At 45.3% G+C, this 22,986-nt stretch overlaps 1 protein-coding gene across 1 annotated transcript in view; it reads left to right on the top strand.

Moving 5' to 3' along the window:
* LOC144158848 (uncharacterized) overlaps window positions 1–22,986 on the top strand; it is a gene marked incomplete in the record, with an annotated part of 176,820 nt that overhangs the window by 123,058 nt on the left and 30,776 nt on the right. Inside the window, 4 exon segments of the mRNA XM_077690016.1 lie at window positions 468–896; window positions 12,093–12,190; window positions 15,148–15,325; window positions 22,607–22,676. Of these exon segments, the coding sequence (XP_077546142.1) occupies window positions 468–896; window positions 12,093–12,190; window positions 15,148–15,325; window positions 22,607–22,676 (775 nt within the window).

Raw genomic sequence — 22,986 nt, 5'->3', positions numbered from 1 at the left:
TTAGTTGTAGAGGAAAAAACAATCTGTTTTACCAGAAAGGGCAGAGCCACAAAGCTGTTGTAAGTAGGAGATGTAATGGTCCAGGTGTGTTTTGGAGAGTTAGAGGAAGAGGGACCATTGCACTGCTAAGATTAATAGAGAGCCGTGGCAGAAAACAGTGAACCCTAACTTTATGCGCGTTGCTGCACGCATTTCGCAAAGTTAAAACCAAAAAGCACCCTGGCGTAACTCCTCGACATTTATTGGCTAACAGGTAGCATGAGCACGCACTCAGCTTGGCTACGTTTACGCGGTTTGGTAGAGGAGAAGCCAAGGTTGTGTGAGGGGTGGTGGTATCCGTTAAGGGTTAGTACATTTGATTTACACTGTTCCTTTGCCTAGCAATTTTTCAGCATTTTTTTTTTTTTTTGTTTTTCGAAGTGCCTTCACCTACTTGTCCCTCCCCCTCTCTTCTTCATGTCTCGCAGGGTCACCACCAGACGCCTCACCAGAACCACCATCACCAACAACAGCAGCAGCAACAACAGCAGCAGCAACAACAACAACAACAGCAACAACAACAACAGCAACAACAACTCCAGCAACAACAACACCAGCAACAACAGCAGCAGCAACAACAGCAGCAACACCAGCAGCAACAGCACGCTGGGTCTGAGTTCCTGAACTCGCCATACTTCCAGCAGCAGCAGCAGCAGCAGCAACACCATCAGCAGACACACCACCATGGTGGACAGCAGCAGCAGCAGGCCACCCACTACATGATGGGTGGTGGCGGTGGTGGCCTTCCCCCCGAGAACGGCTCCCACTACCACATGGGCATGGGCCACATGGAGGAGGAAGAGGAGAGTCCGCCGGGCGTGGCACCCAAGAAGCGCGGTCGCAAGAAGAAGATCAAGGTGAGTGTCGTCGAGGGACGTAACAATGCGTCTCCAAACGGCTCTTTGAAGAGGCCGTGAAGGCAAAATACAAGCTTGGTTCACTCGGAAGACTGCTTTGTCCCAGTGCCACTCTTGGTGCCAGATTTATCATTAACTGCAAACAAATAACTGAGATACCGTATTTTCGCACGTATAACCTGCACAAAAAATGCAAAAATTTCAGTGGCAAAGTAGGGGTGCGGATAATGCGCTGGGTTTTTCTTTTAGTGCAGCTTCGCAGCAATGCACATTGTGTCATGACGCTCCTACGCACTAACACTGGCTAAGCCTTCCATGGCAGTAATTGCGCAAGTGGTGGCTCTAGTGAGAGCAGTGAAACTGAGCGAATTGTGGCTTTCGCCTTGCAGTCAGTGTATTCTACTTGCCAAATATACGCTTTTTCTGTCTACAGAGTTATGTGATGTGCTGCTTTAGCAGTAGCTTTGGTGCAGCCTTTTCTGTATCAAATGTGCGGGCAATACGCGAGGATTGTTTTTCTTTTCTGGAGGACGTAAAGTTGGGGTGCGGATTATATGCGGGGGTGGGTTTTATGCACAAAGATACGGTATTAAGGAAAACAGATTAAGCAGTGGTGGCTTTCCAGTTCCTTTTTGGTGGTTTCTCTGTGATGTCGCAGAAACTACACTTCTAGTGCTGGTCCATATTACGTCACCCCTGCCTATATTATGTCGCCGCAGCGGGAAATTCAAGTTTTTTTTTAATATATTTCTAGCATTTTTTTTTTTTTTTTCCAGTTAAAACCACCCCTTTTATGACTGTAATGGGGCTGAGTGAGCTACCGAAGGCTAGTTCTTTCAAGTCAAAGAAACTTGTATTTTGTCCTCATGGCTTCTTTAAGGCCTGGGCAAGAAATTAGATCTAGTCAGGGAACCTTTGTTGACTTGAACATTAGCGCGATCATAGTTGTATTTTGTTTTCGGTGGCTGTCAAGACATGCTACCGCACAAAAAGAATGAAACATGATGTGAGGGAGTTTCACAGTTTGTTTTAGAGGATAAGTACAACTGAGATCAAACATGATGTGTACACACGCACACACACACGTCTGCTCACAGGCATGTGTACAGAACGTGAGTGTGGGGTTGGGACCCGCGTCCCCGTTGAGCCATTTTGATACAAATGCAAATGGTTGGTTCAAACTGTCCCAAACGCGAAAAATTGACCATCTCAAAACTGCAATTTTCATGATAGTGCGATTTTGGAGGGTCGATATCTTTGGTGCTACTGGTGATATTGCCATAATTCTTTTTTTACTAGAAAGATACACTTTTGGAGAGTGCAATCAGGCTAAATTATGCATAATTATTAGTTTTAAAAAATTAGAAAAGTGGCGATTTATTTTTGATCCAAACAAGCATTTTCACACGCAAACGTTTGACTTGCTGTAACTCTGGTTCAAATTGACCTAGAACACTCATTCTTCATTTTTGCACTCTTTGATCACTCTAGATTAGTTTTATATGGTAATTTTCTTTATACTTTATTTTGTTTAGGAAATAACTCTCCTCCAAACAAAGAACATAAATTTGCTAATATCTTAAAAAATTCATATTCCAGGACAAAATAGATAACATATTTAGAATCAGCATGTTGAAATACATAAACCATGCAATTTATATGCAAATCGGTCCAAAAATAAAAAAAAAAGTTCTACGAGAGGTGTCCCCCCTGAAGTGGCATTCTATTGAGAAATGGTGCGCTAGTTTTTTTTTTTTATTTTTTTTTTCTCTGGACAACTCATTTTCAGCCGGGAAGGAGAACGCAAAGATTACACTCTGCCACGCTTTCTCTGCCTTTTCAGTGGGCTGGTGGCAAAACTGATTTCAGCATGCGTTTTGCACAGGTGCAGTGCGCGGATATCTAGTTCTTACACATCTCCGTACAGATCTCTGTACAGAATCCGTAGTTTGTGTAGGCTCTGCCACAACAGGCACATACCAACTCATTTGCTTTTATGTGGGAGTACACACTTCCACATGCACCGACGCCAATGTATACCAATCAAGGAATATGTGTCCACAAGGTTATGCCTTTAGCCACATACAGTCTCTCAGTGTCAGTGGCAGAGTAAGCTACTTTCGGCTTTGGAGCCATTTGTAGGGGCATTCGCTGCGGTTTTCAGTGCAGAGCACTTTAGGGGCTCGCCTTGTCGTCGTAGCTCACTCGCTGGACCCAATTTAAGTCACACACGGCATTCTGTCGTCGCGGCGTAACCCAGAGGCATTGAAAGCCAAGCAGTTTATATAGTCATAACCGTTCAAAACTCGTGAGCCGTTGGCACTTGTCATACACTCCCCGTCGTTTAGCGCAAAGGAAACTGTGGGTACTATCTGCCAAAAAGGTAAATGGACCACTGCTCTGGCAGTCGGAGCGGCTGCTGGGGTGCACCGCGACGGTGTTATCTCGTTGCGCTCACTCACGAGAGTGCCATGAATTTGCACTGAAAATTTCTCTAAAATGTCTTTGGGAAGTCTCACTCTGGAATGTGGGTTTCTTCCAACATTTTTTTGCACTAATACAGCACTGCTGCTGCTATGAAGTACACAATTAAAGTTTTGGCACTGTCAATATAGTCTATAAGGAAGAGAATGAAAATAGGAAAGTCCGTGAAATGAACGCTAGCCACTACAATACAGGGTTGCTGGAAGTGTACACGGAAGTACACTGTGCATGTTTTGGTTTTGATGAAGTATTCATTGTGCTTTCGCCGACGTCATTGTAAACATCACATACAGAAAAATCTTCGCAACCAGAGGTTCTCCAATTTGACCTTCCTCAAAACAAAATGAAATGCAATGTGGCCATTCTGATTACGATGAGATACTGCAGCTGTCTGCAGATCTGTAAAAAAAGAGAGAGAGATTAAGAAAAAAGTTTGGCAGTACGTTATCAGTCATGAACTAGAGATAGAGTACCCTTTGTTCATCGCCAAAAAAAAAATAGAAAAGGAAACCACTCAAACAGCGATAGAACCACCTCTTCAGTTTTCAAAAGCTCGTGCGTAAAGAATGGCAGCTGTTTAAACATGCACGCTGCGATGTCCTATTGTGTTCCCATTCTTTAGGCTTTTGCAGCCTTTGATTATTGTGCACTTAAACGGCATTGAGTGTGGCTTCCCATGGTTTGAGCTGCCAAAGGCGGTGATGTTTGTGTGGGTTAGACGTTGCCTGTTGCGCTAGGGGCATTGTTTGGAGGAAATCAAGGAAAGGGCTTAGTGCCTTAGATTTGGCTGTAGCCAAATGTGAAAGTTGTAGGTTTCCGTCATTCTGAGTTTTTCTGGCTCTTGATGCTGAGATGGCGGAACCTACTTTTACAATAATGAGAGTTTCATGTGCCTATATGTTCCCTTTTGACGCCAAAGCATTGAACATCAGCCCACTGAGGGAAAAAGCCGGCACCTGGCGTCTGTAGCAAGCAAATGGCTCCTAAACATCGCATTGGCAGCGTTGTGTTCTCGTCTGTGGTAATACGTTTGAAGAATCTACATCGTTGGCGATTGCAATCTCTGCAGTGGGGGAAGGTGGCTGTCCATGCTAGCACACCGTGATACCCCTCAGCAAAACTTTAGAAAATTACTCGCGGCGCAAAGTTTGGAGTATTCAGCTGCATTCAATTGGGCATTAATGCTTGGCATTAAGGTTTTTGCATTCACAACTCGTGAAAAGTGCTTAGAAGTCTTCAATTTCTTTTTCCCTGCTTCGAGAAAGGTATGAGGTTGCCTTACCCGTTCTTATACCTCTGCAAAAATCAGTGTAAAAACTGTAACACGGCTACTGCTAATATTATGGGCGTGCGTGGGACCGTGAGAATATCTAAATAATCGATCAGTTTGAAAAGTAAATAGATTTTAGAAGAATCTTTGCGAAATTATTACCGCTAAGCTCTCCATAGATTGTTGAAATGAGTGGAACATGAAGATTTGCAGTGTACCGAGAAATAGATTGTCAATTCTGCTCCTATTTTCTAGGCCATATAATGGAACAGCAGCACAGTGGCATATTGTAGATGTGACATTGTCAAAGTTTTCCAATTTGGAAAAGGCATAAAAATGGTGCTCAGTCATCATCACTGTCATCATCATGCTTGACAACTTCTGCCGCATCACGTGTACTTATCTTTGGTTGTGTCGCATTGTTCCCCGAGCCGAGATTTTAAACTTTTAATTAAGGAAGCAAATTAGGATAGGCAAAGATTTTGGATGTCAGAATCGAAGCTTTGCATCGGAAAAGAACCGAAGCTTTTCCTACGTTGAGTGACGGTATATTGTAAGCAACTTAATTTTCCCGATCACCTAACTTGCTCGTTTGTATAGAATTGCCTTGACCTGAAACGGATGTAAATGAATGAAGCTTTGAACGTTATTTAATTTGCGATTGGTCATCTGTGTTTCGCTCTGCGATTATTTGGCCGGTAGGTACCAACAGGACATAATTTCATGCATGTACTATTAGCATCAAATGAAATGCGAACGCGGAAATATGAACCAGAATGTGCAAAATTGCAAAATACTGTTTGTAGAGTTCATATAATGGCACGCTATTGGTATGTTTGGAAATCCACTTTTCCCAACTTTGTTTTTGGAACTAAGCCACGCGTCATTTTGGCTTGCGTGGAAGGAAATAGCGCTATTTGTGTGTTCAGGTTCATATTTTCGTGTTCGCTTTTCATTTAACGCTGATAGTACATCCATAAAATTCCTTGTTAGGTATTTTAGTAATGCTTTCATCATTAGAACACGTCATCATCTCATTCCGTGTTTCACGCTGTTCCTTTTTAAAAAAAAATGAATTTATTTTTCGTAGTGGTTCTTGCCTGTCCTGGGTCCAAACTGTCACCCATGGTCGACTGACCAATTTCCTGTTTTTCAGTTCCACTTTGGGGGTGAGGGAATCAGAGCTAGCTCCAAATCCGAAACAGTAATGAAGTGAAATCTTTCTCAGTGGGATCGATTGCGTCATGTCAAAAAAATGATGCATTTCCCTGTAGACCGGTTGGTAGACGGAAAAGCTCTAGTAAGATCTGTGGACATGCGGTGCATGCATGAAACCGGCCTTCTATTGTGTCAAAACGGGTACTTGAAAATTGCGAAAAAAAGGAACATTTCTAGATAAGACAGTACACACATTGATCATATAAAGAAAGAGCACAATGGTATACGTTTACCTCATAAACCACATATCGGTATACATTTAGATCGTTCGTAGATGCGTTTACATAGTGCACAAAAAATGGCCGCTTGGGCTCGTTTTTCGTTTGCGATTGGGGTCTTTGAAAGTTCAACGATTGCCGGGACGCACTTTCAGAGAAGGTGCATTCTGTCCTGGCGAAATTTTTGATACACCTTTGACGCACTTTTGATTAGTTGATTGTAGGGTTTAATATTAGCGTCGACGCAATGCAGGTGATGAAGCGTGCCATAGTGGAGGGCCTTGGATTAATTTTGACCACCTGGGGATCTTCAACGTACGCCGAAATTTGTACACACTGGCATTTTCGCTTTTCGCCTCCATCAGAAAAGCGGCCGCTGCCATTGGGACTCGAACCCGAGTCCTTGGGCTCAGCAGCACAACACCTTAGCCACTGAGCCACCGCGGCGGGACTTCGACACACTTTTGATGTAGGAAAGCTTTCGCGCTTCTCTCCACCTTTTTTAAAGAAGGGATGGTAAAGTTTTTTTATGTGTGTGTGGGTGGGTGGTTTGGGGTTTAGGGAAGTATAAATACCATAGAGGGGAAAAAGAGGGGGGCAGAGGGGAACGCATGGGCTGTAGGCTTGCCAGGGTTACGTAGCAGGGCTACTGCTTCCCTGTCCCTTTCTCCGCCCAAATTGGCCGCTCAAAGAATCCTGCAATCCTAAGCCTTTACGGACATAGCCCGAACGGATCGTAATTCATTCCAGCTTCCTCTTGTGTCCGCCGTAGCAGCTGCAGCAGCTGTGTGGGGGATGGGAAGAGATGAAGGGCTGTTTGTTGTCACGCGAGGCGCGTATTTTAAAAGCAGCTGCCGCCATTTATCGGAAAAAAAGAGTGGTTTACATTTCGAATTCGACTCTCCCCCTTTCCCCCCCCCCTCAGAGGTCCTGCCTCTTACCTCCTCTCCCTTCCTTCCCTTTTCTTCATTTTCCTCCTCTCGTTCTTCCAGGAACGAACTTTTCGTGCGTGCAGGCAGCTGTCTGTCTCCCCTCTTGAAGGTGCTTTCATTTTAACGACGTTTGGAGTGCCAGAGTGAATGCAACTTAAATGAGTCTCGATGTATGTCAGCTCCGGCAGCTTTTGTAAGCTGAGGTTTAGCAAAGAGATAAAGAGACGGCTGTTTAAAATTGGCCCTAAAGCGTGCGATGTTTTGGCTAGACGGGGGTGATGTTTGACTGTGAAAGCTGCTTGGCAAATGGGAGGACTGTGTTGTTGTCGAGCGATCATTTGCTTTGACGCAGATTGCGCGTTGCGTCGGCGGGAAGTTTTCCGATGTTGTTGAGCTGTGCGGACTTAATTCCTGAACGCATTTTTTGCGTATGAAACACCTGTTTGCGAGCTTTTTTCAGCTACTTTGTTTACTTCGAGGTTTCTGGGAAATGTCAGGATATACATGCTTGTGTAGTTTTTTTTTTCTCTCGTCTAACAGAGGTTTGGGTGGTTTTGTGCAGCACAGTCAACATAATGCTAGCAAACAGGGCTTTGTTGAAATGGCATTTAAAATACAAACTGCAGTAGTGTACCACAGTTACCATTTTTATTGTGCACTCAATGAAATGTATGGATATTTAATTTAGCTTTTCTTTTGCACAGTGCGCGCAAGCTGACTTCATGCCTCCATACTTAATTTTCACCAGCAAAGCATCCAGTTGTGAGAAATGGCTTGTTGTCTTCCCGTTTCAGTGTTTGTGTCATTTTTTGCCATATATCTAAGATGAGTTTTTAGGGCACCACTTGTGTGCTGTTGTTCGGCGTCCAGTTCCCTTCAAACGCCTTGAATGTGCAGCTTAGCTAGGCGTAACATCTAGTTAATAGCTCTTACACTATGAATAGCTTTCGCTTTGTTAGCGCGGACAAAGAGGCATTTTAATAACGTATAGTTTGTACAGCATAGAGGGGTGCTTCGAGTCGTATACTTTTGAAGCTGGCTTAATTAAAGGAGCACTGACACGAAAATTTTATGTTACACTTTTATTGCTTTTATCGATGCCTAATGGTCTGGCGAACCTGAAACAGCACTTCAAGTACTTCAGCGCGCGATAGTTAATTACATTGAACAGCCTGAAAATCCTTTGTTTCAAATTCCCGCGCTTTCATCCTGAACAGCGCACATGACAGAATCCCGGCCTGACCTCACCGCTTTGTGCGAACGTCACCGGCGCCCGCTCGCCGCTCGTGGGGCCGCGCGTGTGAAGTGACATCACGAGTTTTAGACGAGCGCTGTCGCGTCACTTTTTTTGGCTTCACGGAGTGATGTCACGCTCATGTCCATTTGCTGAGTGCCGCTCCGCGCGCTGCTCCGTCGGCGCGATAAATGAGATCCAATTGAAGTAGGTTCTTTGCGTCGCAGGCCGCTCATATTTCAGCCAGGGTATTCTGTTGAGTGAAGGAAGTGAACTGCGCAATAATATTAACACCGAAAATTGGTGTCAGTGCTCCTTTAAGCGAAATGACTTTGGGGTCTGCAGAGGGAAGTAAACACAGCCATGTCGCACTCACTCACACGACTGACACAATACAAGCAGGAGTGGATCTAGTATCTCTCTCTGCTTTTTCTCTTATTCTTCTTCTTCCTGCTTCTATCTTTCTTTCTATCTTTTTATCTGCTACTCCTCTCTGAGAGAGCGGGCTCAGACAAATCGGGCGGGGCTTTGATAAAAATTATCGCGTGTCCATCCAATACTTGCTGAGTAGGTAAGCGTACTTTGAGATGTGGAGCGAGCACCTGGCTAAAGGTGGAGGAACGATTCACCTAAACAATCGTGAGAAGTGTTTCTTGCTTAATTCGAAAGTGGCTGGCAGCAGGAACGGAGTATGTCCTGAACGACACGATTGGGAGGAGGGGTACAAGTTTGCTTTGGCGAAGGCACTTGCCAGTACTCTGCAATGCTCTGGAAAATTTTTTATGCTTTAGTCGAAACATTTGAGCATGGGTCTGTGGTTCACTCTATTGTTTCCATCCGTCTGTTTTTTTTTGTTTTTTTTTCACCCTTGGGGCCAGTTCTTTGAACCTGTGGCCAGCTTTGCTGGCTGTACTTCTACACCACCCAGTAGTAGCCTGTTTTTCATGGTAGCCTCTATTAAATACTTGAAGAACCTAGAAGGTACGTAACCACGGAAATTTAAGGTGCACATTTTGTCCAGTCTTTTTGTCGACGGATTTTTTTAAGTGAGGATATATGGCTTGGCATAACATCATAATCATCATCATCAATCAACAGCCTACTTAGGTCCACTGCAGGACGAAGGCCTCTCCCGTTGACCTTCAGCTGCTCCTGTCCTGCACTACTCGAGTCCACAGTTTACCCCAGAACTTCCGTACTTCACCCCTCCATCATGTTATTGGCCTTTCCCTTCTTCTAGAACCATCTCTTGGTATCCACTCTGTTAGTACCCTGATTGTCCACGGGTTGTCGGTTCGTCTCACTACATGGCCAGCCCAAGTCAATTTCTTTTTCTTTATTTGAACTACGATACCATCTACTCCAGTTTGTTCCCTGATCCAGGAAGCTCGCTTCCTAAGTGTTATTCCTATCATTATTCGTTCCAAGGCCCGTTGAACCGGTCTAAGTTGGCTTTCCATTTGTTTAGTAAGGTGCCAAGTTTCTGCTCTGAAAATGTCATAACAGGCAGTGCGCACTGGTTGTATATTTTTCTTTTGATCGAGAGGTAGCTTACTTCTCATTATTTGGGAGTGCTTGCCGAGTGCTTCCCAGCCCATTCCTATGTTGCGCCGGACTTCTCTCTCGTGGTTGGGGTCAGCAGTGACAACCTGTCCGAGGTAGTTAGTATCTTTAACTTGTTCTAGCGTTTTGTTACACTCGTTCCTCTTTTTCGCATTCGGCTGAGCGTATCATTGGCGCTCACAGCAGCTTAACTTGTCTTTGGGAAGTCATATTCTTTTTATCATGCACTGCCCCTGCGTTTTTCCCCAGTGGTAGCAGGCTGTACTAAATATAGACGCATGGCATTTCACGAGCGACAGGGTTAAGGTCAGACTGTGCCTAAATAATAGTGTTTTCTTTCGCGGTATGCATAACAGAGTCCCCGATCCTCCTTCCCTGATGTCTGTTCTTGTCTAAGTGCACGCGGGTTTCCACCAGTCGTGTATCAGCTCGCAAATACCATAGCCACTCTAAAAGATTGAAGTCCCCGCTTTGTTTGCGGATTTTTGAGCATAGGGGTTGAAAGAAGTTGCCCACCATAGACAGACGTGCCAGGAAAGTGGGAAAAGGCCAGTCCTCATGGGAAAGCAAAGGGCAGCAAATGCCAGTCAGTTCCCAGCGGCGCACTTTTTGTCGCCGCTTTAGACTCTGCCTGAAAATTAACACCTACCGATGTGGCATGTAGCCATGCAGGGGGGGGGGGGGGGGGGGAATTGGCTGAGAATGCATTGATTGTGGGAGCTTTGATTCACTGAGGCTACACCTCGGTTATGAGGCGCAGTAGTAGTGGAGGCCTCCGGATCAATTTTGGCCACCCGGGGATCTTCAACGTGCGCCGTAATCTCGAGACAGGCGAGACAGGGGCGTTTTCACTTTTCGCCTCTGTCAGAAAAGCAGCCACTGTGGCTGGTATTGAACCCATATGTCGTCCGAGAATGAATTAAAAGCTGCGTTCGAAGTGCTAAGAGTGCTGGCTTGTTTCTTGCTCGCTTGCTTTCTTGCCCGATTGGGCGTTATGTAAAACGTCTGGTGCTGCAATTCGCAGTGCCTGTTTAATTGTCCTTTTTTTTTTTTAATGCAGTTTAGGTAGCCCTCTTTTTTTTTTTTTTTTTCATTTTAGTGAGCTTATTTATCACTTTGTATAACACCCCGGTTATTGTATGGGCAATGTTACAGTGCAGTTGCATCATCAAAAATAAAAAGTGATGTGGCCCAGCCATTGCTGGAATGGCTGGGCCATTCCAGCAATTCCAGAATGAATTGGATGTCTCTATTCCAGAATGGATGTCTCCATTCCAGAATGAAATGGAGACGTCAGATATTTGGCCACAGAATTTTGAAAGTTGATTGGAAAAAGATTACAAAAAAAAAGAGGCCTTTCTTGTGCATAATTGCTGCCAGCTGCCTTGTGTGAAAATTGAATATTCAAATACTGGTTAGCATGCAGTCAACACGGTTCGCTCACGTCAGGTGTACGTAATAGGCTGCCACCATTTTTGTGATTCTCAACTGGCAGCCTGTTAATATATTTCAGACACGATTTAAGAAGGTTAGAGTTGACCGAGACGAATCGGTGTATCCCTAACGTAACGAGGCTAGAGTTGTTGCGTGACGTGACATCACTTGTCTCAGCGCATTAGATTGTGGAAATTCGGCTGCCTTATAGTGCGGGAATCGGGCGGGACGGCATTAAAAATTTAAACACTAGTGCACCGACAGCAATATTGCCATTAGCATGTCCTGTTGATGTGTTGTTACCAATACCAGGCCATTCCTGGCTGTCTTATCACTTTCGAGCTGAGCGTCCGTTTGCTCTTTTAGTTGTGGGTTGCGCCAGGCAGTCTGGTTTCATGGGGAGAAGATTTCAGCCTGTCGTCACTAGCCTAGACTGTACTTCTTTGATCGACAGTGTTCTCGATCTAACTGAATGATTCAGGATAGAATAATGGAGCGATAAATGACCGCACGGTGGATGCCGCGGCACGCGATTCACCGACACTCGATAGTGCATGTCACGTTGTTAACTGCTTCTGCGCCGCTTGTGTTTCCTTTGAGTTCTTTGCAGAGCACAAGTTTGTACCAATGAACGTTAATTTCAACGAGAACCTTAGTTCTTTCTTCACTGCGGGACAAAATTGTATCTACGAATCGTGTTGGGGCCAGCCATCATGATAAAAAGTGGCGGCAGTCATTTGTAAAAAGGTCTTTCCAAAGCTGGCCTGTACATACTCGCGAAATAAACATGCGTGTAATTCATATCCGGTTTGACTGTTCAACATGAGCGACGTCTTTTGGCAGGTCGAGGACCAGGAGTTGGGGCTTGGTCTGGAGCCTGGTCAACCAGTTCCGGTGATCCGAAAACGAGGTCGACCCCGGAAGTATCCCATCACCGAGGGGTCAGTTGGCATGCCTCTGTTATTGTTTTGTAGCACAGCTTTTTTTTTTTTTTTTTTTTTTTTTTTTTTTTAGTGTTTTGAACATCATTTAGCATTAAAGGCCATACAGATGTTCAGCTTTACAAGGATCACGCACGCGTGTGCTTTTGGATAATAATGTGACGCCGGTTGTTTGAAGGGACAGTAACAACCGAATTTTAGAATTGTCGCGCATATGTTCTTCAGCACTCATGAAAGGGTGCATTGTATGTAGTTAAAGACACACCCAGAAAATTTATTGGTATACATGTGTCCTGTTGACCTACAAGGGTTGCTTTTTTGAATTAGGGGGAACAATTTTAATCTGGTTTCAGATATTGTTGGAATTATCTGAACTTTGGCATCACAACCATAAGCTTGTCGCATGACTTCAGGACGACATAGCCATCTCAAATGTTGTTAAAGGGACACAGAAGTGATATGTAAACATTGTGGGATTACTAGCGCAAATTGTAGTCCGGAGTCCCCAGGCCATGTTTCGACCACTCTGGGCGCGTTTACGTGATTTTATTTAGTAGAAAAATTAATTCGAAAATGCTGTCCTCCTCTCTTTACGCTCGCCCATTTTCTGTGGCGTTTTCGTGTGAGTGACGTCAGGAGGAGCCGAGCTCGCAATTGGCTGCGCTACTGCACGGCTGCCCGGCCTTCAGGCAGAGTCAGTCGGCCCAGCGTTTCGTCCGCCAGCCGCCGACAGGTCGCCGCAATTCGTTCGCTCAGTTGAAACGAAGCCAGGACACGTTTGTGAATGGAAGAATGTGCCTTTCTTTACTTGGTTAGTTTGTACACTGTATCTAGCTCCAAGTCAAGGTCGCTTCACACAAGCGCTGCACAAGCGCACATGCGACGCTTCGCTGACTGGTACGCCTTAGGAAAATATAAGGCCTCTTGAAGGCGGGAGAAGAGTCAGCGAAGTCAATATAGGTACTAAGGAAATAAAATCAACTGATATTTTTACCGTACAGCGTAAAACTAGGGTGCGGGAAGAATTTTTTTGCTCTGGGCGAACAAGCACAGCGGTCAGCAGCACGACTACGCATCTGCGAACGCTTTTCCGTCTAAGAAATGCAATTGCTAGACGTGATATATTGTGGAAACTTGGGGGATGCTTACTGCACGAGTGCAAAACAACAAATAGTCACCTAAGCTGCTTGAAAAGCCAAAACTAAATAAAAGGGTAAACTGGTTATACAATATATACCTTATATTACCATGGTCAGCAAAGCCCGCCCCGTGGTCGAGTGGTCTCGAGCGCTGGGTATGTCAGTGCAAGTGTTTTGCAAGTCGCGAGTTCGAATCTCCGCGGGTGTGTGCTTTTTTTTTTATATAAGTTAACTTTTTTGTTTTCCGCCGATGTTTTCTATACTGAGTTCACCTTTTTTTGGGCCGCAACGTTCATTGCTCCACAAACTAGTTCACAGAACGCGCGCAGCCTGGCACTGGCGCGCTAGTGAGTTCTCGTTGGCGTGCTGTTGCCATAAGCACCGACTGCTTGCGGGCAGTGGACACAGGCCAGAATCAACAGACCCTTGGCCTGGTGCGAACACGCTTTTTACGATACAGGCATGAGTGAGGCAAGCTCCAAATATTGGGGAAAAGCGCAAGGCGTTTGAGCGTCTGCGGGGACGCGGAAGGCGTTCATGCACTGCGTAGGCCTCGGCTAGTGAATGCTACGATTCCAAGCCGTCCTGGAAGGCTTATCTTACGCATTTTACAGCCGACAACATGGCAGAAGCGCGGTACGATGATTACTGAGATATTGAGAATGCCCATCCAACAACGCCATTGGTTGTGTTTTACAGAACCGAAACCAAAACCGAAACTTGTTTGATTGCTAACCTTGGGCATCGTCCAATCACGGTGCTCCCTCCTCCCAACGTCACAGCTTTAGCTGGTGCGGCCGCCGCAAACCGCGCATGGTAGTTTTCCTTCTTTCGCGCTGTGTAAAATAATTACTGATTTGTCAACCGGATAAACGATGAAAAGTGGGCTAATTTGAGCCAGTCTACGCAGTGCAAGCAAAAACGGGAGCTTGACAAATTCACTTCAGTGTCCCTTTAATGCATACTACAAACCGGCTACCACATATATTTCTATGGGCTGTATTACCCTTGACTTTTTGAACTTCTTCAGTTCAATTTGAGCAACACTGTTCTCGAAACACAGCACAGCTAACTGTCATTTGATTGCCATTGCAAAGTTTCCGGTTTCAAATAGAACACTCTTTTGAGGTTTAAAATGTGCATGAAGATGGTGCTGTAACGCCCATTTATCTAAGCCAGTGTTTACTTGAGTATTTTGCATTTGAGTGGGGCTTTTTCTACCCAGACGTTTCTGCCAGGTCGTCTGCTTGTGCAGACAGAGCCCTCTATCGGCAAAAGTACTGATTGCCAGCAAAAACCAGATTGGCACAGGAATACGACTTAGTGTAATTAGCATGTCAAAAGTACTTCTTATGCACTCCTGTCGTTTAAAGGGTGTTTTTAAGTACATTTTGGAGCAAGTTGTTATGGTTGCTGTTATCAACTTATTCTGGCAGGCACAGCCTACCTAACGCTGGTGGAGTTAAAAACTACATTTATAAATGTATTGCAGCGTGCACAGCAGAAAAACTTTGTTGTAAGTTATCATGATATATCATAGGGCCCTTTAAGGTGTGCAGATGTCCAGGTTGCTGAGAGGACATGCCTGTTCATTGAAACGTCAAACGGGCAGCGGAAATCTTGTTGTTGATTGTCGTAGTTCTTACTGCAGCTTTTTTTTTTTTTTTTTTGTCTTTTGGAGAGAGAAAGAAAGAAGCGAGTCTCTTAAAAGACACCTTAACACAGGCACATTCCTGAAGCTCGTGAGGAGTAGTCGGGGACAAAAAGAGGTTGCTCTTCTTCGGGAAGCCTAACAGAGCCGCAAAAAAAAACTTGCAGGCTGGAGTACGTGGACATGGGCGAGGGGGGCCGTGTGGGGCGGCCCCTGAAGCAGGAGAAGCTGACGGACAGCTTCAAGCAGCGCAAGAAGATCGACCGCTTCGAGGGCATGCCCGAGGAAGAGGTCGCCAAGCGCACGCTGCCCGACCACCTCATCCCCAACTTGGACATTGTCATCGTGAGTGCCTCTTCCTGCTCCTCCGCCCTTCCCCTCCCTTTATCCTCTTCCTATTCACCAGTGCAAAGCAGAGATGGCGTTTTCCATACACCTCTAGGGTTATCCTTTGTCATCCTGGCCTACTCTTTTCCTGCCTTGAGTTGTCTGCCCACCGCTACTTGCCTCATCTTTATGTTGCCTCATCTTTATGTTGGGTATTGGTGCTCTGCATATTGGTTATTGGATATGTTGGGTATTGGTTTCACAAGCACAGTAAACCCTTTAACTCCAGAAGACCAGCTTGGATCATTCAGTGCTGTCGTCCTGTCTGCGCATGTTTTTGGAAAAATGAGAGACAATTGGCTCCTGCCTTGGCCAGTATGTCACAAGGGAAGGGATACGTTGCTTAACACTTATGAAGAGCAGTTCTGGGCAACTTTGTGAGCAAAAAAATCTGGTGATTCAAAGCTTTTCTCTAAGGAGATGCCATGCCAGCAGGGTGCATTGGGAGGGAAGTATGGAACTCGTGTTATGCGCTGGAACAGTTGTTCCAGTAGCTCAGTTGCTCAGTAGCTAAGGCGTTGTGCTGCTGTGCACGAGGACGTTGGTTCGATTCCCGGCCGCGGCGGCCGCTTTTCTGTGGGAGGTGAAAAGCGAAAACGCCCATGTGTACGAGATTTCGGCGCACGGTAAAGATCCCCAGGTGGTCAAAATTAATTCAGAGCTCTCCCCTACCGTGCATCTCATCGTCTGTGTAACGTCAGCGCGTTAAACCTCATAATCAAGCAATTAAAGCACCGCATTTCTCTCACTTGGCGACTAGGCCACCATGGGGTTTGATGACTGTCTTTCTGCACATCTTGCATTTGTTACCGTCTGCTTGCGGGAAAGTTCTAATTAATAAGTCGATTTGTCGGCCAAGATGTCGTTCCTGTGTGGGAAATCTTGTTGTAGTGGTGAGCACAAATTCACACACTAGTGCTGCCATTTTCAGCAAAATTTGGAAGGCATTATCGATAACGGGAGCTCTGGGAGGCATTCTGTCTTAGCACAACGTGCAGCTGAACAGCGTTTATGCAGAAACAGCTTGCAAGAAAAACACTGATGTGCCCTGGAACGGTGCAGCCCCAGCCCCACCGTTCAGTAACAGTAGGTTTGAGAGCATAAGCCCACAGAAAGAGAAATATTTAAAGGGACCGTGCAACTCTTCCCACCGGCCATTCGGAATGATAAAAATCCGTTCACTACCACTGAAGCTATGCAAAATGAAAAATCACGCATAAGCACATTTTCGCACTTCTCTCTGAACTCAACCTTGGACTACGCGACGAAGGCTGTGCGGTCTCTCCTGTAAAAGGGGGTGACTTGTGACATCTTCGCAGTCTTCGATATAAATCGCAGGCCGGGGAGTTCTCTCTTTTTCTCCTCAACTGAGAGTCATCTATTTCTGGTGCAGTGGTAGCGGTGCGGGACAGTGCAGGCATTGGTGCTTGCTCGCAAGGGCGCACTCATGTTTTTGAAGCAGTAAACGCTTGTTGTTGAGTGGTCTGGTTGAAAGCAAATTTTTGAGTTCATCGCTGCAACTCTGTGCGCACTCGAAACAAAAAATAATGCCAGAACTGTATGTGCTGGTTCACACATAGAAGAGGTTGGTGCTTAGAGCTGACGATGGCGGATCACCACCGAAAATGCGAGAAGAAAAAAAAAACATTTCTTTTGCCATTTTTGTATTTTTTTATATATAACTAACTTTGGGTGGTGGAAAATAAATTTATTAAATGTGTAATTTTACCCATTACTGTATAACCTGTAACCAACCGTGACATTGACCAGCAACGGCCAATAGGACAGCCACCACTGTAATTACGTAATTAACGCAGTGCGTAGTGTAACGAGAAAAATTAAAAATAGCACAGCTAGGTTTCCCACATCCTTCACGGCGATTTGCAAGCTTACCACTTCACGTGCAAGTGTAATATTTGGTTTAGAGGTATTCCTGGCAGTGTAATCCAAACATTGCTGAAGAGTTTTTTTTGCACTGCTTAAGGGGGGACGTGTGGTCTTGAGGACCGAAAATTTGCCAAAAAATCAATTTTCTGTATTACTTTTATTTGCAGTCTACAGGTCCCAAAGAATGTACCTGCAAAATATCATAGCTGTATCATAAGTATTCACAAAGCTGTCGCCCTTTGAAGTCGCCTAAATGACCATTTTTGTGCCTATGTTTCCAAACTTCGTGCCCTGTTTTCTCAGAACCAATTTTTTTCCCAAATGGTCAGCTGTCGGGTACAATATCTTGGGATGTACTGGTTTGATTTACATCATTCTTGCGACATTCGAAAGCTTATGAACTGAACAGTGCAATAAAACCACAAAAGTACATAATTTCTTTTTGCTTGCACAAGATTTTATGCAGTTAGTTTTACAAAAACATTGGTAATTGATGACCTGACATTTACGAATTTTACAGCGTTTGCAGAAACCATGCTAAAATTACTGCAGTGGTATAGTTGCACTCCCTGATCCTTCTAGAGCACAAAGGGATAAAAGCTATTTGAGTATTTCATAGGTACATAATGAAAAAATTGCCCGAAATGAAGTGACATAACATGGTGTACAACTCTAAACTTACACCCCATAGACGAAAGCTGACTGCATATTTGTGCTCAGGATGTTGAAATACACTGAATGTGTAAATCTCAAGCACATAGGTTAAAAAATAACAAAAATGTCCTCAAGACCAGTGTCCCCCCTTAAAGTGGGCTGCAGGCACCTTAGAGGCCATGCAGACAAAACACAAGTTTGGTTTATTTGATAGATTGTGTTGTTAGAATCATACTGACACCACTTTTAACGCACACTTCACTCAAATAAGCTATATACCGTATAAACCGGATTATAGGTCGACCCGGTATATAGGTCGACCCCCTACCTTGAGGTGGGAAAAGTTGACAAAAAAAATAATTCGGCACAGAAGCGCACTCACAATGTCTATATTTATTTTCGACGCCCGTCCGTCACTGCCACTCACTATGCCTGCCGAAGTCACTCGTCCGAGCTCTCAGAGTCGTCCGAGGATGACTACTTCGCACTGTCATCTTCCACGCCATCAGGCGCGTTGCTGATGGAGCACTTCCTGAACGCTCGTGTAACCATGTCGTCGGGCAGCGACTGCCCAGAGAAGGACACCCAGCTTGACACGGTCGCAACCGGCCCGTATAGGTCTTTTTGTTGTCGCCGGCTATCCACTCATTGTACAGTTCGCGGAGCCGGTCCGCGCATGGCCTCCGGAGCGATCGTGAGCGATGTTCCCGGACGAAGTCCGCCACTTTGTTCTCCAACTCGGGGTGCACCGCTTGACGTCCACGGAACGATCAGTTTCGGGGGTTGCCCGCACACAGCTTAGCTTTCTGGCTACGCCAGTACCGCACACGTTTCTCCGAAACGCCGAACGGGCGTTGCGCCGCCATATTCCCATTCTGCTCGGTGACTCGATCGCCGTCAGCTTAAACGCCGCGGTGAACTGGCGTCGACTGCCGCCACTCATCTCGGAACAGAGACGTACAGAAATGTACGCACGCAGGCACAATAGACGAGTAAAATACGAAAAACTAGAGAAAAGCGAAATCAAATAAAGGCCTGATAGTGCGAGAGAGCAGTCCGACACGAATGGCGATGGCGATGGACTACGCTCACTACGCTTGCACATTGTTGCCAGACAACGATTTACATTCTGCCAATGACCACTATATAAGACGAGGGGTGACTTTTGCGCGGATTTTTTTGGAAAAAAACTCGACCTATATTCCGGTTTATACGGTAATTAGGAAAAAAGGGAATGGCCATGTGACCCTCTAACTCATTTCCCGCAACAGAACCTATGATGTCATATGTGCCCAGCTGTGCCATTGGCTGAGGCCAGCAAAAGTAAGCGCAAATTAGGCATGACTTATAAGCTTGCCGTGTGAGCTATTTGCGCTTAAATGTAATGCGTATTCATTTTACAGCAGTAAGAATGTGGGGTAAACAATTAAAGTTACGAAAATACACGTAAACATAAAAGTACCGGCGCACACTGCTGTTGGTACTGGGCGCGCTATGCTTGTTATAGCTGCACAGCAATCTGCTGCTTTGGAGTCGTCTTGCACGACACTGGCCGATTGGCGTAAGCGATGTTGTCTTAGGTTACCCTGTTTGTCGAGCATACCCCATGTTTCACGAAACGATTACTTTGTACCATAACAAAAGCAAGCCACGTGCAAATACGGTCAAAAACAAAGCAACGGCGGACAACGGTCCGCGGCTCAGTATGTAGCGCCATTTGGGAGTTCTGACGGCAAGCAAGGCTGCAGAGCCAAATGATGCAGGGGAAGTTCGTTTGACTGCGCGCACTTATGACTAGGGCCCCTCATTTTTTGCGGTGAAACATTTCGAATTCTGCGATTCTAGATAGGGGAATCTGCAAAATTCCGCGACAACATTGAAACGGCATAAGGTACATGTAACAGTTCATTTATTAGACACTTCAGACTCCTAACATGCTAGATTTTATTTACAACTGAAGGAAGCTGTTCTGGGTGAGCATCTGGTGATGCTTTGTGCTTTCTTCACCAAGAGAATGGTGCTTGTGAGGCACGATGTCACCATAGCGACTGAATGACTTTTCTGCGTCAACAGAGTTGATTGGCACCAACAGGTATTTAAGGGCAATAGAAGAAAGTGTTGGAGTCAGGTGTTCCATCCCAGCCCAGAAAGCCAGGACATCAAAATCTTCACCTGGCTTTTCTTTTTTAGAAAGAATTGTGCAACTAGAAATTGTGCCACTAGTCACTAGACTTGACGTCTTGGGCAGACTTCAGGACACTTGCCATTCAGCAGCTAGGGCTATAAATCCAGGAATGGCCCCAAACTCTGATCTCTTCTCTGAGAGACACCCAACTTGCTGGGGATCCAAGCACCTCACACTCTTGAAGAACTTCCAAGTGTCAACTCCAAGTATACTAGCGCCTTGCTAGCAGCTTTACTCATTGCATCCTTCATTTGTCTGCAATCTGACCGGCCTTGTCGTGTGCAATGTTCTCTTTCTGTGGCTATGGCTAAGCCCCTTGATTCGGGTGGAGGCTGCGCCACCTAGCAACTTTTATTATTTGATAAGGTAGGAATACGCAGATACAAATTTAAATTTTCAACAGTAAAAACGTTTCAGACAATAATAGAAACTATTTTGCTATTGCTAATAGAAAATACCACTTTTCCACCACATTTCGCCGAATATATCGTTTTGGAGACGTAGCGCCACACTTTTAACGTTTTTTTTTTTTTTTGAATTCCGCGAAAACACTTCAATTCCGCGATTTTTCGCGGAATTGCAGAATCGCAGAAAGCTAGGGGCTCTACTTATGACTTCATTGCTGATTTCCTGAGAATGCATGATTTGGCGGGAGAATTAAAATTTTAGCATAAATTGATTGATTTCCCAGTGAATACGGCATCATTTGCTGCCGGACAGGCACTGGGCGCACTACAAAACACAAAATCTTTCGAATAAAACAAACTTGTATTTTGTCTGCATGGCCGCTTTAAAGGGGCACTGACACAAAAAATTTTGCATCTTGGTTTTTTTGTTGCGATAAGCAGCTAAAGACCTACTTATCGCGTGTGTAAGCCTCATTTGCTTCACTGTGCGACAGTTGTTTAATTAGAGGCGTTTTCAATGCAGCCAGTCGCAGTTTCGGTTTCAGCGGGTGCCGTGAAACGCGAGATTTTGTGTAAACAAAGCTGACCACGTGACGGTGGGACGGATATCACAGAGCAGAACTGCCGTAGCACTGTCAAATCCGCATCGCCGGCAGCTGCGAATGCCCCCACACACTGATCTCGTGAGCCGCTTAATTAAAAAGCGACCGTGGACGTGACGCAGGCGCTGCGAGTGCAAATGGCTGCCGCGGCTAGAGAACGATGCACGACGCTCGAGACAGTGGGTGGGAGGATGCAAGCTGGGAGCAGCCAGCCGCTCTGCCTACAGGTCCGCCTACAGATGTGTTCGGCTTAGCACTGCAGTGGATATTCAATTGCCGCTCTCGTAAGCGGTGCAGATGGCGATTTTTAATGCAACCCACCATCGCATCATTAACTCCTTTCTCAGATGTGCTGCCATGTTTTGGACTTGGGTCCCATTTCGTGTAACAGTAACAAGCTATCGCTCGAGCTACCTGCGCCACTTTGCAGCCGTGGCCGCTGCCTGCTCAGCGACCGTGTGGCTCGTTCAGTGCGCTTTTCATGTCCATTGTAATAAAAAGCAATAAAAATAGAGTGCCTGGAATCGCTGTAGAACCTAGATCACGGCCAGCTGCCCGATGAGCTGACAAAATCACGGCGCCTCCGCCCCCAACGATCGGGTCATTCGTTGCTCGAGAGCAGAAGCTCCAACCTCCGATTGGAGCGGCGAGCTGGCGGAAATGCCGGCAGTGCGGAAGCGGCCAACAAAAACCTGTGACGTCTTTGGATGCTGTTTATTTACAAAATATCCAGGGAATGTCGATTGTGCAAGGTCCTCCGCTGGCTGCTCGGTTGCGTTTCGCACACTTTAAAATTGATTTTAAATATGTTCTAGGCTGTATTCGACGCTGATATTTTGCAGATGATGTATGTGTGTTCACACCAATCTATCTGTCCTTCAAAATTTTGTGTCAGTATCCCTTTAAAGGCTAAGGAAAGATTTTCCGTGTTGTGGCAAGTGGGGAGGCAACAGGTGTCGTCAAGCATGGTAAATGCCATGCTCGCTGGACGCTCATTATGCATGGTGCATTTCTGTCTCCCCACCCCATCAGGGGAAAAATATTTCTCTGCTTCAGTCGTTGCTGCTACGTACCAAGTTAGCTGAGAATGGAAAGAACATGTGCCACTGTGCTCAGCATATTGTGTGGTGCCTTTTCTCTTCCAAGCTGTAAGAAAACGTTATCAACCGCTCCAATCGTTGTGCTACCTGAAAAAGGAAATTTTTCCAAATTTCTTATGTTGTTACCTGTGGTTGAAAAGCAGTAAGGGATCTAAAATTGTATTTAGTTGCCGAACCCAAATTTTAGAGCTTGATCAGCTGTAACGATGACATTTTGTTGACACCCCGATATTGCTGCATGACTATGGGTGTTTATCATTTCTTTATCTTGGTTTGCATTGCCGCATCATAGTAATGGGTCATTTTGTTTTTTACAGTTTTGAAGTATGTAGTGGAAAGGTGCCGCCACGCTGCATGCTTTTCAGTGAGTTTTGTGAGTGAATTTTCACGGATTTTCTTTTCAGATCGGCATCAACCCAGGCCTCTTTGCTGCCTTCAAAGGTCACCACTACGCTGGTCCTGGAAACCACTTTTGTGAGCGCCCCAGATTTTTCCTTTCTTATTATTCATTTGCTTCTGGCTTCTGTCTGTGGGAGTCAACAAATCTCTGTTTCTCTTTTCTGTGAACCTGAAGAAGCTTCATTGCATTCAAAGCTCTATTGCTATAGAAAGACGTGCACATTGCCACAAAAAGTCAAGAAATGGTCAATACTGTTGCCTCTTAATCTTGAGAAATAATCAACTCTGAACAGCTTTGAACATGAACTGTCACTCTAAATCAAAGTGGGAGCTTTTACCAGTGAAATTTTTGCAAAGACAGCTACTAATGCTAGCAGCACCATCT

This window comes from Haemaphysalis longicornis, unplaced genomic scaffold, assembly GCF_048455015.1.
Source record: "Haemaphysalis longicornis isolate Haplotype H1 unplaced genomic scaffold, Haemaphysalis longicornis Haplotype H1 scaffold_10, whole genome shotgun sequence".
Taxonomy (NCBI): Eukaryota; Metazoa; Arthropoda; class Arachnida; order Ixodida; family Ixodidae; genus Haemaphysalis; species Haemaphysalis longicornis.
This window is presented reverse-complemented; position numbering and strand designations above follow the sequence as displayed.